At 37.4% G+C, this 20,608-nt stretch overlaps 1 protein-coding gene across 1 annotated transcript; it reads left to right on the forward strand.

Moving 5' to 3' along the window:
* Positions 1-20,335, forward strand: Afp (alpha fetoprotein). The gene is made up of 15 exons (XM_010610881.1): positions 1-111; positions 1,040-1,091; positions 1,997-2,129; positions 4,311-4,522; positions 5,674-5,806; positions 6,667-6,764; positions 8,247-8,376; positions 10,133-10,347; positions 12,052-12,184; positions 15,607-15,704; positions 16,226-16,364; positions 17,819-18,042; positions 19,079-19,211; positions 19,925-19,979; positions 20,314-20,335. Exons 1-14 carry the CDS (start codon positions 27-29, stop codon positions 19,967-19,969), a joined length of 1,830 nt encoding a protein of 609 aa, XP_010609183.1. The 5' UTR covers positions 1-26; the 3' UTR covers positions 19,970-19,979; positions 20,314-20,335.
* The last annotated feature ends 273 nt before the right edge of the window (positions 20,336-20,608 follow it).

Below are 20,608 nucleotides of genomic sequence, written 5' to 3' on the forward strand. Positions count from 1 at the left end.
TGCCAACAGTGAGATAATCAGCAATCATGAAGTGGGTGAAGCCACTTATTTTAATTTTCCTACTACATTTCACTGACTCCAGAACACTGCATAAAAATGCATATGGAATAGGTGAGATACTTTGTGTTTTTTGCCTTTTCTTTATATGGAAATTCTTTAAATTCTTAAATTTATAATCAATCATTTGATTTGAATTATGTATCACATTTATTGTTCCACAGAGGAAGAGTTTTATAAAATTATAGCAGTGCTTAACATGATCATATGATCAATGATTTGTATTTTCTATGTTTAATTAATTTTTTGTAGAGTATTTAACTGGTAAGTATACCAACATCACACACACACACACACACACACACACACACACACACACACCACAGGCCATAGTCCAGTCTCCTTCACATATAGATTCTGCTTATACTCATACAATAAATGATATCTTTATTTTCTTTTTGGCAGCACTGGGGACTGAACCCAAGGCCTTCACATTGAGAAACTTCCCCAGCCCATTTGTAATTTGAGGCAGTGTCTCCCTCAGTTGACTAGGCTGCCCTCTAACATATCATACTCCTGTCTCAGTCTCCCAGAGCACTGGCAATGCGTGTGTTGAACCACCATGTTGGATGCATCTTCATTAATTCAGAACAATGGGTCATTATTGGACTATCTGATACAGCAGTACTGTGACTGGCATCTGGAAATGCCAACTATAGTATAATTCCACTTCAAAGATTGCATAAAATATATTTTTAGCCATCTGATTGCCAAGTCCATTAGAACATTAAAGTACAGAGGGAAATGAAACAACTGGAAACCATAAAATCTAGACTTCAGTATTAGGTCTACTGTAAGTAATTCTGATAATTTTATCATTTAGTTTTCTCAAGTGTACAATTAAGATGTTTGGACAGGTTATCCCTGATGTCTTCCCAGTTCTGAAGTCTATGATGCTAACTTGAGTACATTTATGAGTAGCAATGTTTGCTTTCCTGCTTGCAGTCGGAACAGCACTTTCATAAGTTTGTTTTGTTTCCAGCTTCCACGTTGGATTCCTCCCAGTGTTCTTCAGAGGTGAATTTTGTTAACATGTAAGTTTTGCCAGAATAAATGCACTTTACATGTGCAAAACAAGAATTATAGTTAGGTAAGGAAATGAAATTGCATAGCTCTGTGAGTCTTTAGATGGCAAAAGCAAATGGGACAATTTCAAAAAAGTTATTTAATATCAAACTGATATTGAAGAAATTGAATTTTGGTCAAATGCCTTAGATATTAACCTCTAGATAATTTGGAATTCCATGGACTAAACTAAATAAGATTTTATAAACTGCCGAGTAGATTTCGGTCAGTGACAACCATGTATGAATTCAGGATTTTTGTCATCAATAGCAGTAAGATTATAATGTTGTGCTCCTTAATCCGCATAGTATTTGAATCTTAATAGCAAACTATAGGAAGTAAAATATTCTATTTTGTTATTTATTGGAGAACAAATTGTGCTCTGATTGCTGTTGCTACATTCCATATTTCTAAAATTTCTAACAGGGAACCTAAAACTAAGTGTTGCTGCTGCTGCTTTCACATAGAAACCTGTGCAAACACTGCTTTGCATCAGTGCATGAATGCCGTGGTCCTGGAGCAGAACTTCACTGTGCTCAGAGTAGGACAGAGACAGAGGTTTAATGATTATGACTTGGCTTAGATTAAAAAAGGAAGCTGTAGAGGATATAATTATGGGTATTTTTACAAGAGTGAATGGCTGAAAAAGAGGAGCCATTCTCTTGGGAAATCTATTTTTAATTTTAATAGCTATATGTATATTTATAGGGGAATATGACCAAGAAGGACTAGTTTTTTTGGAGGACTAGAATCTAATTTTTAAATTTTAAACAAATCAAAATATAAACAGAAAACAAAACAGACAGAGCTATGCTTCAGAAAAATAAGCCCCATATGAGTCTGTTCCTTAAGAATTCATGTATTTTTATTTCAGAGTTACCATATTCTTTGCCCAATTTGTCCAAGAAGCCACTTATGAGGAAATAAGCAAAATGGTGACTGATGTATTGACTGTAGTCAAGAAACCCACTGGCAGCGAGCAGCCTGCAGAATGTTTTGAAAACCAGGTAAGTGAGTAAAAAGTAAAGCACACTGTGATACTTGACCAAAATTTAGCATGTGGAAGCCGAGACATGGGAAAGGTATGTGTTTGAATAGCCAACAAGCTGTTGTGCAAAAGGAGAGTTTTAATAATTTGGAAGTCCTGGAGAATGCAGTTAAAAAATGTGAGTAGCTATTGTAACCAGACAATGTAGCATGATGACTAAGAGTAGGCTCCAGAATAAGATTATTTGACTGACTATGGGCATGTTACCTCTTTAAGCTTCAGCTTTCATATCTATCAGGGCTAATATTAAATCCACTTTGAACTTGCCATGGAGATTGGTATAATAATAGTAGTAGTACACAGTGTGGTTGACATACTTCTAGGGACTGCTACAAATGCACTGATAATCCAGTTATCTTGTGGTGTGGAGGATAGCACTGAGGATTCAGAATGGATATCCAGTGAGAGACTGGCTAGTTCTCACTGGCAGAATCCAGCCTTATTTACAGATATTACCTTATTAAATCTTTATAATTATTCTAAGGGTTTGATGCTAATACTCTAATTGAGGAAGCTGACAGAAAGGTTACCCTCCTTAAGGAAATCACAAAATGACAGAACTGGGATGTAAATCCACCTCTCTGGCTCCAGTGCTGATGTCTTTTTTGTTTGTTTGTTTGTTTGTTTGTTGTTTTTTTGAGAGAGGGTCTCACTATGTAGTTGAGACTGATCTGGAACTCACTATGTAGCCCAGGCTAGTCTTGAACTCACAGCAATCCTCCTGAGTGCTGGGATTACAGGCATGCACCACCACGCCTGGCTCCTGATGTCTTTATATGACAGTAAATGTGAGGCACACAGCACATGATTAGGCTTTCCAGATTTAGCAAAGTAAAAGTAACATCAAAGCTAGTACTTCATATAAATTTTACTTTCTTTTCTTTAACGAGTGCTGTGGATTGAATCCAGATCCTCACACATGCTAGACAAGCACTCTGACACTGAGCTATATGCCCAGGCCACCTCTCCTTTGAGAAATTTTTATTTTGAGGCAGAGCTTCAAATTTACCTCCTGCCTCAGCCTCCCAGGTAGCTTGGATTAAAGGCATGGATTACCATGCCTAACAAATCTGAATTTCAGGTAAACAATGACTACTTTTTTTTTTTTTTAGCATAAAGTTGTCCCAGTATAAGCTCAATAAATAGTAGTAGTTGTTTATTTTATTTCAATATAGAAATGAACTTTATATTGATTGGAGATTTCTGACTATGGAATGGCATAGCTATAGAATTCATATGGTTGAAGTGTGTGAAACATTCTAGAAAAGTTACCTTTTAAGATATAAAGTGCTTTTGATCTCCAAAATTACTGAATTAATGAAAATTCCTGTATTGTACCTACGTTTATGGCTTTTTCTGATAATTCTTTAAAGGTGTATATACACATTATGCAGAATATTTTCCCAGTAGAAGTTTTATGTCCAAATAGAGGGTCAAGTAATGCTACAGATTGGTGATTTATTACTATAAAGTTAAAGTATTTTTATATGAGCTGTGAGTCAGAAGTCTTAATTAAGATTTTAGGTTTCAGTGATCAATGAAACACACATATTCCTCAGGGGCTTTCTTTAAAATAGTGGTATTTTCATCTGATTTTGGTAAACTTAAAGCATCAAAGAAGGAGTCATGTGCATTTTAAAACTGTGATTGTGACCAATCAGAAGTCTTTCTGTTTTATCTCATCTTGAAATTGTTTTTATTTTTAACTAAAAATAATGTCAAATTTTAGATCAATGTCTGGTCATTACAAAGCAATGTGGAGTAAATATCTATTTCTGAAACATGGTTTATATTAAAAGATAAAACTTACATATCATGGGGTCAAATTGTTGAAAACATAAAAGGGAGAAAAAGATAATTTAAAATTGAGGGAGAGACACAAAAAAATTCATGACCTTTTCTATTTAAAACAAAATAAATTTGTGTAATACTCATGCTTATTACTCAAATTTGGAAATTGAAATTCCATTTCCTAAGAAGAAGGCAAGAAAGCTGTGTTACCAGATTGACAATAAATATATTGCTATTACATAGGAAATTTCTTTTTCTGATTTTGGATAGTAGAAAACTCTTCATGTGTCTGAAATAATTTTTAATCTAGTTGATTGTCTTTCACCTAAAAATAAGAGCTTTCTTACAGCTATCTACATTTCTGGAAGAAATCTGCCATGAGAGGGCAATTGCTGAAAAGCACAGACTTGCAGACTGCTGCTCCCGCAGTGAAGAGGAAAGGCACAAGTGTTTGCTTGCACGCAAAAAGGCTGCTTCAGCATCCATCCCAGCCTTGCAAGTTCCAGATGTGGTCACAAGTTGTAAAGCATATGAAGAAAACAGGGAGATGTTCATAAACAGGTAAGAAAACTCCTAGAATGGGAGAAGTACAAAGCAGGATGTAGTATTTCTATGAAGAAGTTGGAATAACACTTGAGGTTGTATCTACGAAGGCCTGTGTAAGACACTCAGGTGAACTTTGCATGCACGGTCTTAGCACCTGTGCTAACCATAGCTGAGACTCACAGCTGACCCAGCAGCTCTGAATGTAGTCCCAACTGTGACACAGCTAGTTTTAATCTCTCAGTTTTTACCTTGCCCAAGAATATATTAATTTTACACAAAGTTACTCCATCCAGAGACAAATATTGATGGACTGTGTTTACCAAATTGGAAATAAAAAAAAATTGGAGAAAGGCATAATTTAGATGGATAAACAAGGAGAAAGTGTATTGAGTGCCTAGAATGTTGTAGGAACAAATGTTCACTGAACCAGGGATTGCATTAATGATCATCAACACTTCTTTTTTTTTCCTTGTCGTACCAAGGATTGAACTCAGGACTTTGTGCTTGCCGCCACTTAGCTAAAACCCTCGCCAAACCAACAACTTTTGATATTGCTTCTCCTTCCTTCCCATTCTTCTTCCTTTTAAAAATTTTGTTAATGAGAAAATGGAAATCTGAAAGGTAAAGACAACAGGGTGAAAGCACACTTCCTGTACATTTGAACCCACATTTTCTGTTACTGAAATCTGTGTCTCACTTATCACAGCATCTATCTTCTGTGTTATTGCCAAAACCTGTGGAAGGGCACTTCCCCTTATCTCTGCAGTGGACAGGGCCAGGGTGGATAATTCCAGTCTGCATTTGAAAAGGAAAAAAAAAAAAAAGAGTCCAAGATTTTGCTCTGCTTAGCAGAGGCCTGGCTTTGCTGATTCCTCAACATGTTTGAGAAGATTTAGTGGGGAAAAAAAATCAGTGCAATACAAATCATAGCATTCCTGCCTATTTTTTCATAATAAAATCTGGTATTGTGTGTTAGCTTTTTTGCCCCACTTATGATCCTTAGTGACAACATCTGGAAAAATAGGACCATGTTCCCCTAAAGAATAAAGAAGATGACCAATTTTGTTGCTGTTGCTGTTACCCGAATCTTTGAATTCCACAGACCAGCTCCAAGCAGTAGTGATCTGGTTGTTATGCTTTTGTACACCCCATGGTCCTCTTCACAGGTACATCTATGAGGTATCGAGGAGGCATCCTTTCCTGTACGCACCTACAGCTCTCTCTTTGGCTGCTCGCTATGACAAAATACTTCCATCATGCTGCAAAGCTGAAAATGCAGATGAATGTTTCCAAACACAGGTATTACATTTGTATGAATATCTGAACCATTGTGCAGTTGTGGCTGTGATTCTGTAAAACCAAAGTTAAAAAGTGAAAATATGCTTTATACAAAGGATGTCATTTATAGAACAGAGCAAACTTCAGAGTTCTGTTATTCTTTGTGTGAAAAAATGAACTTGCTGTTTTTCATTCATTCTTTCATTCAGCCAGCAATAATTATTCAGGAAGTGAGCTTGGTGGGTTAAAGAAGAAAAGAGAAAGGAAAAGATGCATGTGAATGAAAATGAACAGAAAGGGGAAAGACAAGGTGGGAGAAGATGAGGATGAGAAGCAGAGAGCAAATGTGTGCACTGTTCTTATGAAAACTGTACTGAATGTTTTATATTCATTATCACTTTAGTCCTTAGAATAAAATTTAGGTGTATGACTGTCATTTAACAAACAAAACTTAGCTTTAGAGAAGACTCAGACAGGTAGCAAAATAACCACAATTATCTATTTGCCACCAAAAGCCTGACAAAAGTTTCATAAGAATTGTGACTTTTCTCAACGTCAGGCTGTGATACCATCTTATTTTATGTAACTGAGCAGAAATCTGAAGGCATCGATATATCTTAAAACTATAAAAGTTTATTCATGATATCAACATCAAAATGTTTTGCTTTGAGGTATTTTTCAATAAATCTGTTTTGCATGGATACATATAAATTGAACTAAAAGAACTACTAAGTAAATAATGTTCTGCAAATGTATATGTTTATAATTTTTTAGCGACAAACATTATATGGAGCTTCATATTTTACTTACACTTGTTTGCTTCCTTATTACAGTTTAAAAAAAGGAAAGCTTCCTCAACATTTTATTTCTTCTACATCTAGGTGGCATCAATTACAAAAGATTTAAGTGAAAGCAGCTTGTTAAATCAACATGTATGTGCAGTAATCAGAAATTTTGGGCCCCGGAACTTCCAAGCCATGTAAGTTTAAGCTTTAGCTAGAGAGGTAGCTGAGGTCCGTAAAATACTCTGGTCACTCAGGTTTTCTCTTCCCATTGTCGCTGCTATGGAGATGGAGGACTTTATGAAGTTTACTGTGATTAGAGTTCTGAAATCCTGATAGACTAGAGAGAAGCTAACAGGCCATTCTGCTATTCAGTGCTCTCTAAAGCCTCATCCAGTCAGCATGTGGAGGAGAATTTTAAAGTGTATAGTAGTTGCCTACAGTTTGGAAAACTCATTCATTATCTCCGGCAATCAAACTATACCTTCTCATTATACCATGCTTTTCTAGCTCCTCTGCAAAGGAGGCTGAACTTTGCTGAGAATCATTTAAAATGTGTGATTCAACAAGCAACTCTTTCTGTTAATTATGCTTCCTCTCTTGCTGTAAGGTTCATCATGTCAAATGTTGAAAATATTCCATTGAGACTGCAGTACTGGAGTTTACTGTCTGGCTTGGAGAAAATTTGAAAGTACATAACTGGTTTAAAGTTCTATTTACTCTTTCATTATGCAATATTTCTAGTATAGGAAACCACCTGCTCTCCCAGGAAGGAGGGAGTATGTGCACTCAGAGTTTGTTCATGAAATGATGCATTAAAACACAGCACAGTGGACACCTGGATGGAGTTTTGGGTCACAGAGGTACTTCCAAAGACAGGAAAGCAGTCCACGGAAGAGGCCACATTTATCCTTTAGCTACCTTCCAAATCTACTAGAAATTTAAAGGCTGATTCATGAACTGCTTTAAGTTTATTTTAGTAATAAAATAGACATTAAGATCTGATTAGGGTGATTTTAAAATTTACCCATAAATAATTAAAGTTTAATGTCCTAAATTTATAAAGAGAATCCATCTTCATCAGTAGCAAAAACATCATGATTTGCTCAAGTGAGCAACAGCTTCATGAAGACATATCCTAAAATATAACTAAATAGCAGAAGGAGCCAAAATTTTTATTCTCACTTCCCTTCTGGCACTCTGCATGACTTGGCATGATGACATCTTGGCATACTTAGTCTTTTCCTCTTTTCTCTTCCATTTCATTGATTTACACATCCTACCCTGCCCTAGATTTCTAGAAGTGGAGGATGGTAATTACTCTCATGGAATTTTCTATTTCTTAATTTTTAATATGCTTATTCACTTATCACAGTGATCCAAATCCTCAGCATCAGGGATGAACAACACAAAGACGGAACTCATATCAATTCCCAAGGAAGGGTTATGAAAAGATAAATTACTTTCAAACCATTTTTGGGCCCTGGTTACAATTTGCAGAACTACTGACTTGAAAAATGAAGCAGAAATTCACAAGATTTAGGGCCCATTTCTTTTATTTTTAAACACCACCACGTTTTAGTTCTGTCTCTTTGGAGCTTCAACTGTAACGATCCTCTAATAATATTGCTGCATTGTGATAGGTAACCGATATTAATTTTTAAATTACCCCCTCCCAGGACTATTACTAAACTGAGCCAGAAGTTTCCAAAAGCGAATTTTTCTGAAATTCAGAAACTGGTCCTGGATGTGGCCCACATCCACGAGGAATGCTGCCGAGGAAACGTGCTGGAATGTCTGCATGACGGGGTGAGGAGTCTTACTTCCTAGCAGTGATCTGCTTCCTCTCCCCTTTCTTTCTGTTTCACTCTAAAAAAGAGATGCACCCTCTCCAAGGCTCTCTGGCTCGGGTTGATCATGGAACGGCCAGTAGCATACTAAGTGAGTGTCAGACTTCTCGACAATACAGTTTAAACTCTCTTTGATCCTGGCTTTCACTTTAGGGAAGCTTCCATTTTGGAAGACAAGGACCCATCCACTTTTTCTAAAGATGTGATCCCTCAGGAGGCAGCTATGTGAGATCTTGGGGGAAGCTCTTAATCTTTAAGGCATCGTTTTCCTATCCATCTATTTCTTCACTTGACAAATATATATTGAGTACTTTCTATTACAAGACACGGTGAGGGATATTTGTGAGGAAGGCATAAGTTAACAACATTTTTTCTTCGTACCGGATTTTGAACTCGGTCCCTTGCTTTTGCGAGACAGGCGGCGGAGCCACTGAGCCAAACTATATTCCGACCCGGGAATACAGTTTGATAGGAGAGAAGACAGTGATTTGCTGGTGTTGTTCTTTTGCTTATTGTTATCTCTGGGACACCTGCCATATGGAAGGCATGGGGTAAACAAGTACAACAAAAATGACACTTGAAAGAGATGTGTGAATAAAGGACTTTGAGAGAGATGAATAACAAAACCCCAAAATCCCAGCATCGGATTGCTGGAGTGTGCTATAGCCGGAGAGACCGAAGGAGCTGTCTACTTGGGGTCTATCTTGGGTGCCCTGGCTACTGTGAAAGAGAACCTATGGGCAATCCTGCCCTGTACGGTCTCCTGAGAGGCACCCTCTCCAAGGAGACCGAGGACCACTTTCTCAGAGGTCCTCATGGCTTGAAAGCCAGGCTGGACCGCGGTGACCATGGCTTGAAAGCCAGGCTGGACCGCGGTGACCATGAACATGCCGTGCTCACCCTAACCCCTCCTGCAGATGTCTGGCCAGGCAGGCCGGGGTCAGCACTGGGCTGAGGCCAGGGCAGTCGGAAATTAAGCCCCGGAGCGCTGAAGTGTGGAAGAGGACCTGGGAGAGTTTGCCCAGCGGCTCTGGAAGAGTTTACTTCCTTATTAGGAACAGCAACGAGAACGATTTCATTTTTCTTTGAAAAGAAAAACTTTTCTCATCTTCAAACGACAATCTTACTGATTTTCATTCATTTTAATAGTTAAGTATTACATTTTTGGAGCTCAGAAGCACTCTTTCCTTCAAAGTGGAAAGATGCATTTCGGTCTGCTGTGTAGGCTGGGTTTTGTGGGAGAGTAATGGGCTGTAACTGACCCTCCTGAGAACACAGACCCTCACCCAGTTCCGTCTGCACATCGCCCTCTTGCGGACTCGCTGCGTCACTGCAGGCCGCTCTGAAGAAAGCATTTTCTCCGTCGACCACATCAGCTTCCGAGATGCTGCCAAGGGGCAAATTTGAATACAAGCAGAAAGTGCTGCTTGACTTGAGTAGCGCATTCTTTCGCCTCAGCCTCTCAAGTGCTGGGATTACAGACATGCGCTACCACGCCTGGCTCTGAAGACTTTTTATGAAATTAGTGGTGTTCAGCTGAGAACTGTGGAAGGAGGAGTTGAACACGTGGTGGTCAGAAATGAGGAGGAAAGCAGAATGAGGAAGGAGCTCTTTGGCACACACTTTGTCTCCAAAAGTGCTGTCTCCTCAGAGTGGCTCTGAGGTTCTACCTTAGAGAATAAACCTTAAATTTATACTTTGTTTTCCTGTAACAGGAGAAAATAATGTCGTACATCTGTTCTAAGCAAGACATACTGTCCAGCAAAATAGCAGAATGCTGTAAATTGCCCCTCCTTGAACTCGGCCACTGCATAATCCATGCAGAAAACGACGACAGACCTGAAGGTCTCTCATCAGACCTGAGCAGGTTCCTAGGAGACAGAGATTTCAGCCAATTTTCCCCAGAGGAGAAAACAATATTCTTGGCAAGGTAAGGTGTGCTGTCAGCGTGTACCCACAACCTGGCTCTCGGGGGCCTGGTCTCTGTGCTGTTGAAAGGGAGTGCGGGCCGCGGGTTCCAGCTCGGTTGTGTGAGAGTGCTGGCTCTGATGTCCTGAGGGAGACAGGAGACAGCAAACAGCAAGGGGACAGCGAAAGGGGTCCAGTGATGAGTAGGCTTTCACTGCTGCTGCTACCGGCTCAGTCACGAGGATGTATTTCACTTGCATAAATTTCTCTGGAATAAGAAGCATTATCACTCTGCATTGATTGCTCCTTTGCAAGTCACCATTACACTTTCAAATAGATTATAAACATTTTACAATCAGAAGTGCTCATGATTAAGAATTTGCTCTCTTGCTATCCATGCTTTAAAAGGTTTCCCCAAAATATATTTCAACAGATAAAGGGTTTTTTATCGGAACAATTTATTTGCTATTTATTGAATACAATTTTTTAAGACAGCAAAAACGTGTTTAGACATTTGCAGAACAGTAGTGTAAACTAGATATGGTGGTGCACACCTGTGATCCCAGCACTCAGGAGGCTGAAGCAGGAAGATCACCATGAATTTGAGGCCAGAAGTTTGGTCTGTGTAGTGAGTGACCTCAAGACTAGTCTGAACTACATAGCAAGACACTATCTCAAAAACCAACCAACCAACCAGTACTCTGCTGTAATATAATTGTTAGGTTATAGTCTTACTCGATTTGCCTTTAAGGGAAGCAATCAGTCAAGTAATACATTTTCCTTTAGTATTATGTGCCTGTGAACACTATTAGAGGAGGGATATGTGCAGTTCTTAGGACATTCTACTTAGTGATCTCCAAAGGTCTTTCTCTATTTAAGAGTCTGACTCTAACGCAGTAATGATCCAATTTTAACACAATAATGGTCCAATTTTCCTTTTAATATTCTCTGAAGACATTACTTTTTTGTTGCATTAAAATTAGAAATTCACACATTGTTTGCAGTGTTAAATAAAATTACAGAAACTAGAACAAAGACCAGATTTAAGGGAAACTTTGTTGGTGGTAGAACTAAATACAACCAATTTCTATAACTTGGAAATGCAATTAGTAAATTCAAGAGTTACCTTTAAGTTTACACATCTATACACATCTAAAGCTATTCACTTAATATAACTAATTCCTTCATTGCAAAGAGTCTTTGCAAAAGAAATCTTTCCAGGGTGCTGGCATCAGACTGGCCAGGTGACAATGTTAAGTTAGTGTCTCCTGCACTTTGGGTCACCTTGTTTGCACTTTTCCACCTTTTTTTATTCCTCTCCATTGATTTATCACAGCCTGAGAAAGGTGAACTACAACTCGTTTAATCATTTTTGTCTTCCTAATATGTGCTCTCAGAGTATGGTCATTTTATCTTATAAAGCATAGGTTCTTTAAAGCAATGTTAACATAAAGCAAACACTGGAAGACATATTTGTTAAATGAATGAACATAAATTCCACAATTGAAAAGCCAAAGTGTGGTCCAAAAGAAAATAAAATACCATTTTGTAGGACAATTTGAGGAACTATGGTTTGTATTGATAGTCATAGAATTCAAATTATATTTGACATTGAACTGTATTTGTTTTATTTTGAACTCCCCCTCCCTTTCCCCTCTCTATCTGTACATATATTCATTTTGTCTGAGTTCCAATAACTTATGATTCTTTTATTCACATATTTCAGTTTTATTTATGAATATTCACGGAGACATACTGAACTTGCTGTCTCAATAATACTAAGAATTGCTAATGGATACCAGGAGCTATTGGAGAAGTGTTTCCAATCTGAAAACCCTCTTGAATGCCAGGATAAAGGGGTGAGTTGTTCTAGAATTTTAGGGAGAATCTGAAATCCGAGACTGAGCATCATCCACTAAAAGTACTGTTTGGGCTCAGTGGTAGAGTGCTGGCCTATATTTTAGGACCTGGGTTCCATCCCTAGCGACACCACCAAAAATAAACAAATAAACAAACAAACAAATAAATAAGCAAGCTGTTTGAAAGCATCAAATTATAAGAAATAGCTAGACCTACCTATGATTTGGTAATCTAGATGTTATGTAGTTATTAACTAGTAATTGGAAACTATGACTTACTTAAGAAATAAAAATGTTTACCAAAAGTTTTTGATGTACAAAATAAATATTCATTTTTGGATAGCTTCAGAAAAACAAGAATTTTGTACAGCAAAAACTGTTATATTTTATCCTCAAATTGAGTTCTGCCACCAAATAATTTTGTGATTCACAAAGGTTTTTGTTATGTTTTGTTTTGTTGTTGTTGTTGTTTTTTGGTACCAGAGATCAAACTCAGGACCTTGTGAGGCAGGCAGTGGCACCACTGAGCTAAATCCCCAGCCTGTGATTCACAAAGTTTTTTTTTAAAATTGGTACATGTTAGGTATACAGTACAGGTACATTCATCATTGGGATCTTATAGCTTTACATGATATATCTTGGTTCTTAATTTTTCCCCATTCCCCTGTCTTCCCTTCACCCTTTCCACCCTTCCTTATTTACAAAAACTGTCTCCATTTTTTCCTTTTCCCTTCTAAGCTTTCCTCTACCCCTCCCACTTCCCCTACAACTTTAGACATTTCTTCCTATTACACAATATCAATTATACATTTTGATTCTTATTTACATTTTTAATCACACCAGAGAAACTATTCAGTATTTACACATGTGTGACTTATTTATTTCACTTACGAGTATATCCTCAATATGTATCCATTTTCATATGAATGACTCTAATTTCTCATTCTTTATGGCTGAATAGTATTCCATTTTATAGAAAAAGCACATCTTCTTTATCCAGTCTTCAACTGATGGGCAAATAGGCTGTTTCCAAGTTTTAGGTATTATAAACTTTGTTGCTATAAACACGGGTGAGCATATATCACTGTGGTATGATTCTTTTAATTCTTTTGGGAAGATACACAGCAGGGGAATAGCTGGGTCAAATAGGACTTCCAATCCTAGTTGTTTAAGATCTCTGCATTGATTTCCACAGTGGTTGCACCAGTCTTCACACCCACCAACAATGGAGAAGGGTTTTCTCCCCAGAATGCTGCCAACATTTGTTATTGGTTGATTTCTTGATAGCAGCCATTCTTTCTGGGGTGAGGTGGAATCTCAGTGTTGTTTTCATCTGCATCTCTCGAGTGACCAAAGATGTTGAAAATTTTTCATATGTTTATTTGCTGCTTTGACTTGTTTGTCTGAGAAATGTCTATTCATTTCAGATGCCCATTTTAGAATTGGGTATTTTTCTCTCATTGACTTATTGGTACATTTTAGGTATAAAGTACAATTATATTCATCATTGGGATCTTGTATCTTTACATGACAGGTCTTGGTTCTCCTTTTTCCCCTTGTCCCTGCCCTCCCTTCACCCCCTCTTGCCCTCCCCGTTTACAAACACTTTATTTCCATTTTTTTATTTTCTCATGTTTTTTCTTTTCCCTTATTACTTTTCCCCTACCCTTCCCTCTTTCCATACACCTTTATCCCCTTTCTTCCTATTTCACATTGTCAATTGCAATATTAGGATTTTATGTTCCATTATAGTTTTTCACACCAGAGAAACTATTTGGTATTTACACAAGTGTGACTTATTTTACTTAGGAATATTTCCTCAATACATATCCATTTTCCTATGAATGAATCTAATTTCTCATTCTTTATGGCTGAGTAGAATTCCATTTTATAGAAAATCACATCTTCTTTGTCTAGCTGTTTCCAAGTTTTAGCTATTACAAAATGTGCTGCTATAAACATAAGTGTGCATATATCACTGTGATATGATTCTTTTAATTCTTTTGGAAAGATGCCCAACAGAGGGATGGCTGGGTCCAATGGAACCTCTATTCCCAGCTCTTTGAGGTATCTCCATATTGGTTTCCGTACTGGTTGCACCAGTCTGCACTCCCACCAAGAGTGGAGAAGGGTTCCTTTCTCCCCACAACCCCGCCAACATTAGTTATTGATTGATTTCTTGATAGCAGCCCAAATTGGGCATTTATATTTTGGATTCTGATTTTTTTGAGTTCTTTATATATTCTGGAGAGTAGACCTTTGTCTGAGGAACAACTAGTAAAAATTTTTCCCCCACAGTGTAGGTTTTCTCTTAGCTCTGTTGGTGATTTCTCTTGCAGTGAAGAAACTTTTTAAAAAGATGAGATCCCAGTTATTGGTTCTTTGTGCTAGTTTCTGTACTACTGAGGATTTGTTCATAAAGTCTTTTCCTATGCCAAGGTCTTTAAGAGTTCTGCCTAACTTATCTTCCAACAAGTTTAGTGTTTCTGTTTTAATCCACTTGAATTTTAGTTTAGTACATGGTGAAAAATAGTTATCTAATTTTTATCTTTGGCAAGATGAAATCCAGTTTTTCCAACACCATTTATTGAAGAGGCTATCTTTCCTCCAATGAGGATGCTTGGTTCTTTTGTCAAAGATAAGGTAGCTAAGTATACCTGGAGTTGTTTCTGCATCTTTGAAACTATTCCAGTGATCCTTGGGTCTGTTTCTTTGCCAGTACCATGTTTTTTTTTTTTTTTTTTTTTTTTTTTTAAATCACAGAGGCTTTGTAGTGTACTTTCAAGTTGGGGATTGTGATACCCCCTGCCATGTCTCTGTTGTCCAGAGTGGCTTTTGTTATTTTAGGTCTCTTCTGTTTCCAAGTGAACCTTTGTTTTTTTTCTCATGTTCTGTGAAATATACTCTTGGGATTTCAATCTGGATTGCATTGAATCTGTATAGTAGTTTTGGAAGTATGGCCATATTTGCTATATTGGTTCTTCCTACCCAGGAACAAGGGGTGTCTTTCCATTTTCTTATATTCTCTTTGGTCTCTTTTTTCAGAGTGTTGTAGTTCTGAATATAGAGGTCTTTTGCTTCCTTCATTAGATTGATTGCTGGATATTTCATTTCTTTGGATGGCATTGTGAAAGGGATTGTTTCCCTACTTACTCTCTTAGTGATTCTGTTATTTGTATACAAGAAGGCTATTGATTTTTGAGTGTTTACTGGCATCCAGCTATATGATTCACAAAGTTTTAAATTTAGGGTCCCCCAAATTCTATTTGTTGTAATTTTCAAAATTCATGCTTTACCATCTTTAATATTTGAAAATCCTCTAAGAATGGTTTCATAATAGAATAAAAGATTGGTTGATTTTATATTCAAACTTATGTTATCACAATTACAGAAAAATGTTTTTAATAATTCTGTGCTTTCAGGAACAAGAACTGCAGAAGTATGTGCAGGAGAGCCAAACAATGGCAACTCGAAGCTGTAGTCTGTTCCAGAAACTTGGAGAATATTACCTGCAAAATACGTATGTTCTTGTAAACAGTGTTTTCAATGATTTAAAATTGTTAACAAGTAAAGGGACTATAATCTAAATTACAATGCAATGGTTCCTTTAGTTTCATCCCCTTTTGGATGGAAGTCAGGAAAATCTGATGACTTCATTGTTCCCAAGGAAGGTTGCCTCACCCTTCTTCCTTTAGGGAGGGGCAGGAATGTCCCTCACAGTTTGGTCTGCAGAACTGGCTACAGGTTACTGAAACCCTGTAGATTTTTGGAGTAGAGATACCTACTCTGCCATATCTTGTCACAGTGAAAACTCCAAGAAATCACAGAATCAATTAAACTGAGATGGAAAATAGAAGTCATTCTCCTGCTCAGGGTTTGCCCCACCAGGGTGACAGACTGGGTGGTGGGAGTAGAGCACATCTCAAAACCTGGTCTGAATGCCTCCTGTCTTCTGATACCAGAGAAGGGTCTGTGAGAAGGAGCAAGGAGTTTAAAAATTCATGAAGGAATAAACAGGAGTGGGGAAAATGCTTCTTTCAGGTTTCTCATTGCTTACACGAAGAAAGCCCCTCAGCTGACCTCATCTGAGCTGATGGCTTTCACCAGGAAAATGGTGACTACGGCAGCCACATGTTGTCAACTCAGTGGGGACAAGCAGTTGGCCTGTGGGGAAGGCGCGGTAAGTGGTTGTGTTCTTCAGTCCCATCTCCTTTGTGCTAACGTGGAGATGGCCTTTTAGGCTTGTTCCATGAGTTGTGGTTAGAGCCATCCTAAGAACTTGGCTCTGAATGGTGCTGTGGTTGGGCTCCCTGTCCTAGGACAGCTGGGGATACAGTCAGTTTATTTAGCAATGTTTGTGTGAATGTTAAGCACAGCAAAGATGGAATGACCATTATGTTATTAACTTCATGGTTTCGTTTTTTACTAAATGCTTACTTTAATATTAGAAAAGAGGAAAAGCTTCACTTTTGATGGACTAAAATTAGTCATTTCGATGTTTGCTGTTTGTGTATAATCTTATTATTAGGGTCAGTTTTTCCCTTTGACAGAATATAGGGAACACAACAGAGCAAGTCCCATGTTCTGCAGAGGAAGATGACTTTCCACTTAGTAATTGTAATAATCTTTACTTCTTTGTGATTCATGCCATACATGTGAGTGCAGATTCAATTTTAAATTACTCTTTCCCTTACAGTCACCACTATGAACAAAATTGTTTATTTCCTCCCTCATCCTGATTTTGACAATGGCAAATTATTTTCTAGTTAGTTTTTAAGTCTTGAACTTTTCACGAAACATTAGCCACAAAATGAGGGTTTCCTGTGGCTAGGGATCCTCTCAACCAGTGGCTGAGCCTTCTCCCTTTTGAGAATGATGATGCAGGACTGCAGACCCTGGAGTCCATCTTCCTGTGTTTCCAAGGGCTTTGCTTTCTCCACTTACGAGTCTTATCACAGGCAATAGACTCTGGCTGTCACCAAGCATGAGCTGTTTTATCTGACATTTAAGAGTGAAAACTGTACCATTCTCATGAGGTCTTTTAATAATCTGAATCATTCATGAAATATTGGCCTGATATATAGTATGTACACAGAATATGTTAATATTTATTGAAAGTACTGCTAGGTATTTATGAAATATCTTTAAGTGTGGAAGGTAGAACAAGGAAAATCTTAAAGACACGCATTGGCCCGGTTTCTTTCCTATTAGCTGTATGCATGTGTGTAGGTCTAGATAGATAAACCTGAAAGGACTAGTCTTACCTTCAAATAGTGATTCACTGTGTTTTAAAAGTAAAGTTCAACTTCATATACACAGAGAACAAGCCCCAGTGCAACCGGAAGCCTGTTTCAAATAGCTGATGCAAAAGGTGGAAGGACTATCCTTGTCATTGCATCTGTAACAGCTGTTGCTAAACACTAAATACATTTGATTTTTCCTAAACAAATGTGGAAACATAGGAATCCATAATCTGGCAACACATCAATGATCGTACACAGACAGCAAACTTTCCTCCTCTAATATTAATTATAATTTGCTAGGCATTAAGTTATCACAAGAGTTTTCTGGAAATCTACGTCAACTTGTGTCAGATGTCAATCTCTTTGTTTTCTTTCTCATTGTCCCAACCAGGCTGACCTCATTATTGGACAGCTGTGTGTCAGACATGATGCGCACCCCGTGAATCCCAGTGTGGGCCATTGCTGTAATTCTTCATATGCCAACAGAAGGCCATGCTTCAGCAGCCTGGTGGTGGATGACACATACATCTCCCCGCCATTTTCTGCTGACAAATTCATTTTCCATAAAGATCTATGTCAAGCTCAGGGTGCAGCACTTCAAGAGATGAAGCAAGAGTAAGAAATTGTTGTTTTCTACCATAGAGAAGCTCAGCAGTGCCAGGGAGCAGTAGAGACTTCTGCTTTGTACCCCTCATATTTGTGGGCCCACTAGAAAGTTTTACCTTTAAAAAGATTAAGATGCTCTTTGAAATAGCTTTGTCCCAATGTTCTCTCTTGCAAAACTGTCTCAATTGTAACTTCTCATGATGCATTTTGGGGCTAAAGAAAATGAGCAATTTCTCTTGCAGTATTAGGATATAGTTTTGCAGTGAGTCTGGTACATTCATTGCAAGCACAGGAATCATGAAATTAAGTCTTTACACTGCACTTTAAAGAGCATAATGTCAATGTAATATAGTGTGGATGTTAAGAAATGAAATATATATTTTGTTTCATGGCATAAGCCATCCTCCAATGGTGATGGTCTTGCGGATCAGTTCACTTATGTTCCCCAAACATCCACACATTTTAATACTCACTTGGTTTGGAAATGGTCTTCCTTCCTTGAGAAACTGCTCATTCCTTTTTTCTCCATCACAGTCTGAGGTGTATTTCAAGGAACAGTGAAAATGCTGTCTCCTCTAGCAAGCTTTCCCTATTGCTCAGACAATAAAAGTTTCAACAGTAATATATGATGGAATGAGTCACCAGCAACTAAGGCTATCAGTGCCTAGGGAAAGATGTGACCAAGGTGGGTGGAAGGGTCTGGAAATATGAACCTCTGAGATTGAATGAGACACACTTTAGGAGAGAGAGCAGGAAAGAACATACTAGGCAAGCAGGAAAGATGTTTCACTACACAAAAGAATGGCAGAACTGTGAAATAGCATTGTACCAGAGTGAGCACAAGTCTGGGCCAGAGAGTACTTGCCCTGTTCCCATCCCTGTTCTTCCTGATGAAAGTGCTTTAGATGAGGAGTGCATGCTGTATCTGGTGATGGGTTGATGGTGTTATGGCTTCTGGCCTCTGAAAATTCTCTACTAGGAAGGCTTCAGAAAAATATTATTACATAAAAAATTTCCCTGTTTGTTGTTTTGTTTTGAATTATAGGCTTCTCGTTAACCTTGTGAAGCAGAAAGTGGGGATAACAGAGGGACAGCTTGAGACCATTATTCCGGATTTCTCTGGCTTTTTGGAGAAGTGCTGCCACCATCAGGATCAGGAAGCCTGCTTTGCAGAAGAGGTCTGTGAGGCTGGCCTTCCCTCTCAGACTGCTTGGCAGAATCCTCTGTAGGGAGGAATGAAAACAATAACCCAGTCTGTGACTTTAAATTGATGTTAGAAGATTTAAATTTCATTTAAAAATAGATGGAAGTATTTTATGAGATTTAAAAAATAATCTCATTTTCTTGCCAGAAATTAAGAATTCTAATTTTAAAATATATTAAGAAAACTAGTAATTTCTCAGTAGGAAAAACGATTACATGAATATATAAGCAATCAATTATGACTTAGACAAGTCTGGCCTAAAAGTAATCAGTTTAGTTAAAAGCATTGAAATAATTTAATGGTAAATTAGTTATGTAAATGGGATTTTGGGAGAATATGTATGGAAAGTGCTTTTGAACTCATTTAGGAGCAAACATTTGTATTTCAACCATGTAGTAATTAGGGTTGATCTTATTGCAATTACTTAGTGGTTTGAGATAAGTTAGTAATTGGCTACTTTTTTTTTTTTTTTTTCTTTTCTCGCTTTTTCTTTCCCAGTTTTTTTTTTTTTTTTTTTTTTTTTTTTTTTTGGTTTTTTGGAGAATCAGAGATGTTTGTCTTTATTTTTTCAATTTTTAACTTGATTAATCCACAGACCTGTGAATTTACTGTTGATTGTGGGAGTTACCTGAGAGACTGGCATAACCATCCATTCCTTTATCTAATTATTATTTCTTATTTTTTTAGGGCCCGAAACTGATTTCAAAAACTCGTACTGCTATGAGAGTTTAAATTACTTCAGGTAAAAAAAAAAAAAAATTCACATAAGTCTACATATTATGGTAATTTTCTTCAAATGTCATTCCATGTGTGATTGATCCTAAGAAGTAACTTTAATTTTTCTCAAAAATACAGTGAAATTCAATTCAAACATATTGGAATAAAATTATGCCTAAAATGTTGTTAGTGACTCATCAAATACAAAATTTATTTAGCTTACTTCAGTCTTCACAGAATGCCATCGGAAGTCCTCACCATCTGTCTCCACTTTCCTGCTATAAAATAAATATATCCTGTTCTCTTCTGTATCTCTTAATTTAATTAGCACTTAATATAAATTTTTGTCTATATTGCAGAGGGAAGAGGAGAGAGTCTGCGCTTTGGTGGGAAATCCAGTTTAATTTCAAATGAGAATACTTTAAATTCATGAAATGATGAAGATTTTTATGTGAGATTTTTCCTATGATAGAAATAAAGTATCTCCAAATGTTTCTTGTCTGCTTATTTATGAACACTATAGAAAATTTCTGTAGTATCATTTACTATTATCTGAAGCACATTCTGTTCAAAAAGCATTGAGTACTGTCTGTGGTAGCACGACAATGCCACCCAAGGCTGGGTTACCTAAAGGTGGTAATTGGTGACCTGAAA

The sequence above is a fragment of the Fukomys damarensis genome, unplaced genomic scaffold, assembly GCF_012274545.1.
Source record: "Fukomys damarensis isolate Sample0158 unplaced genomic scaffold, DMR_v1.0_HiC HiC_scaffold_35, whole genome shotgun sequence".
NCBI classification, from domain to species: Eukaryota; Metazoa; Chordata; class Mammalia; order Rodentia; family Bathyergidae; genus Fukomys; species Fukomys damarensis.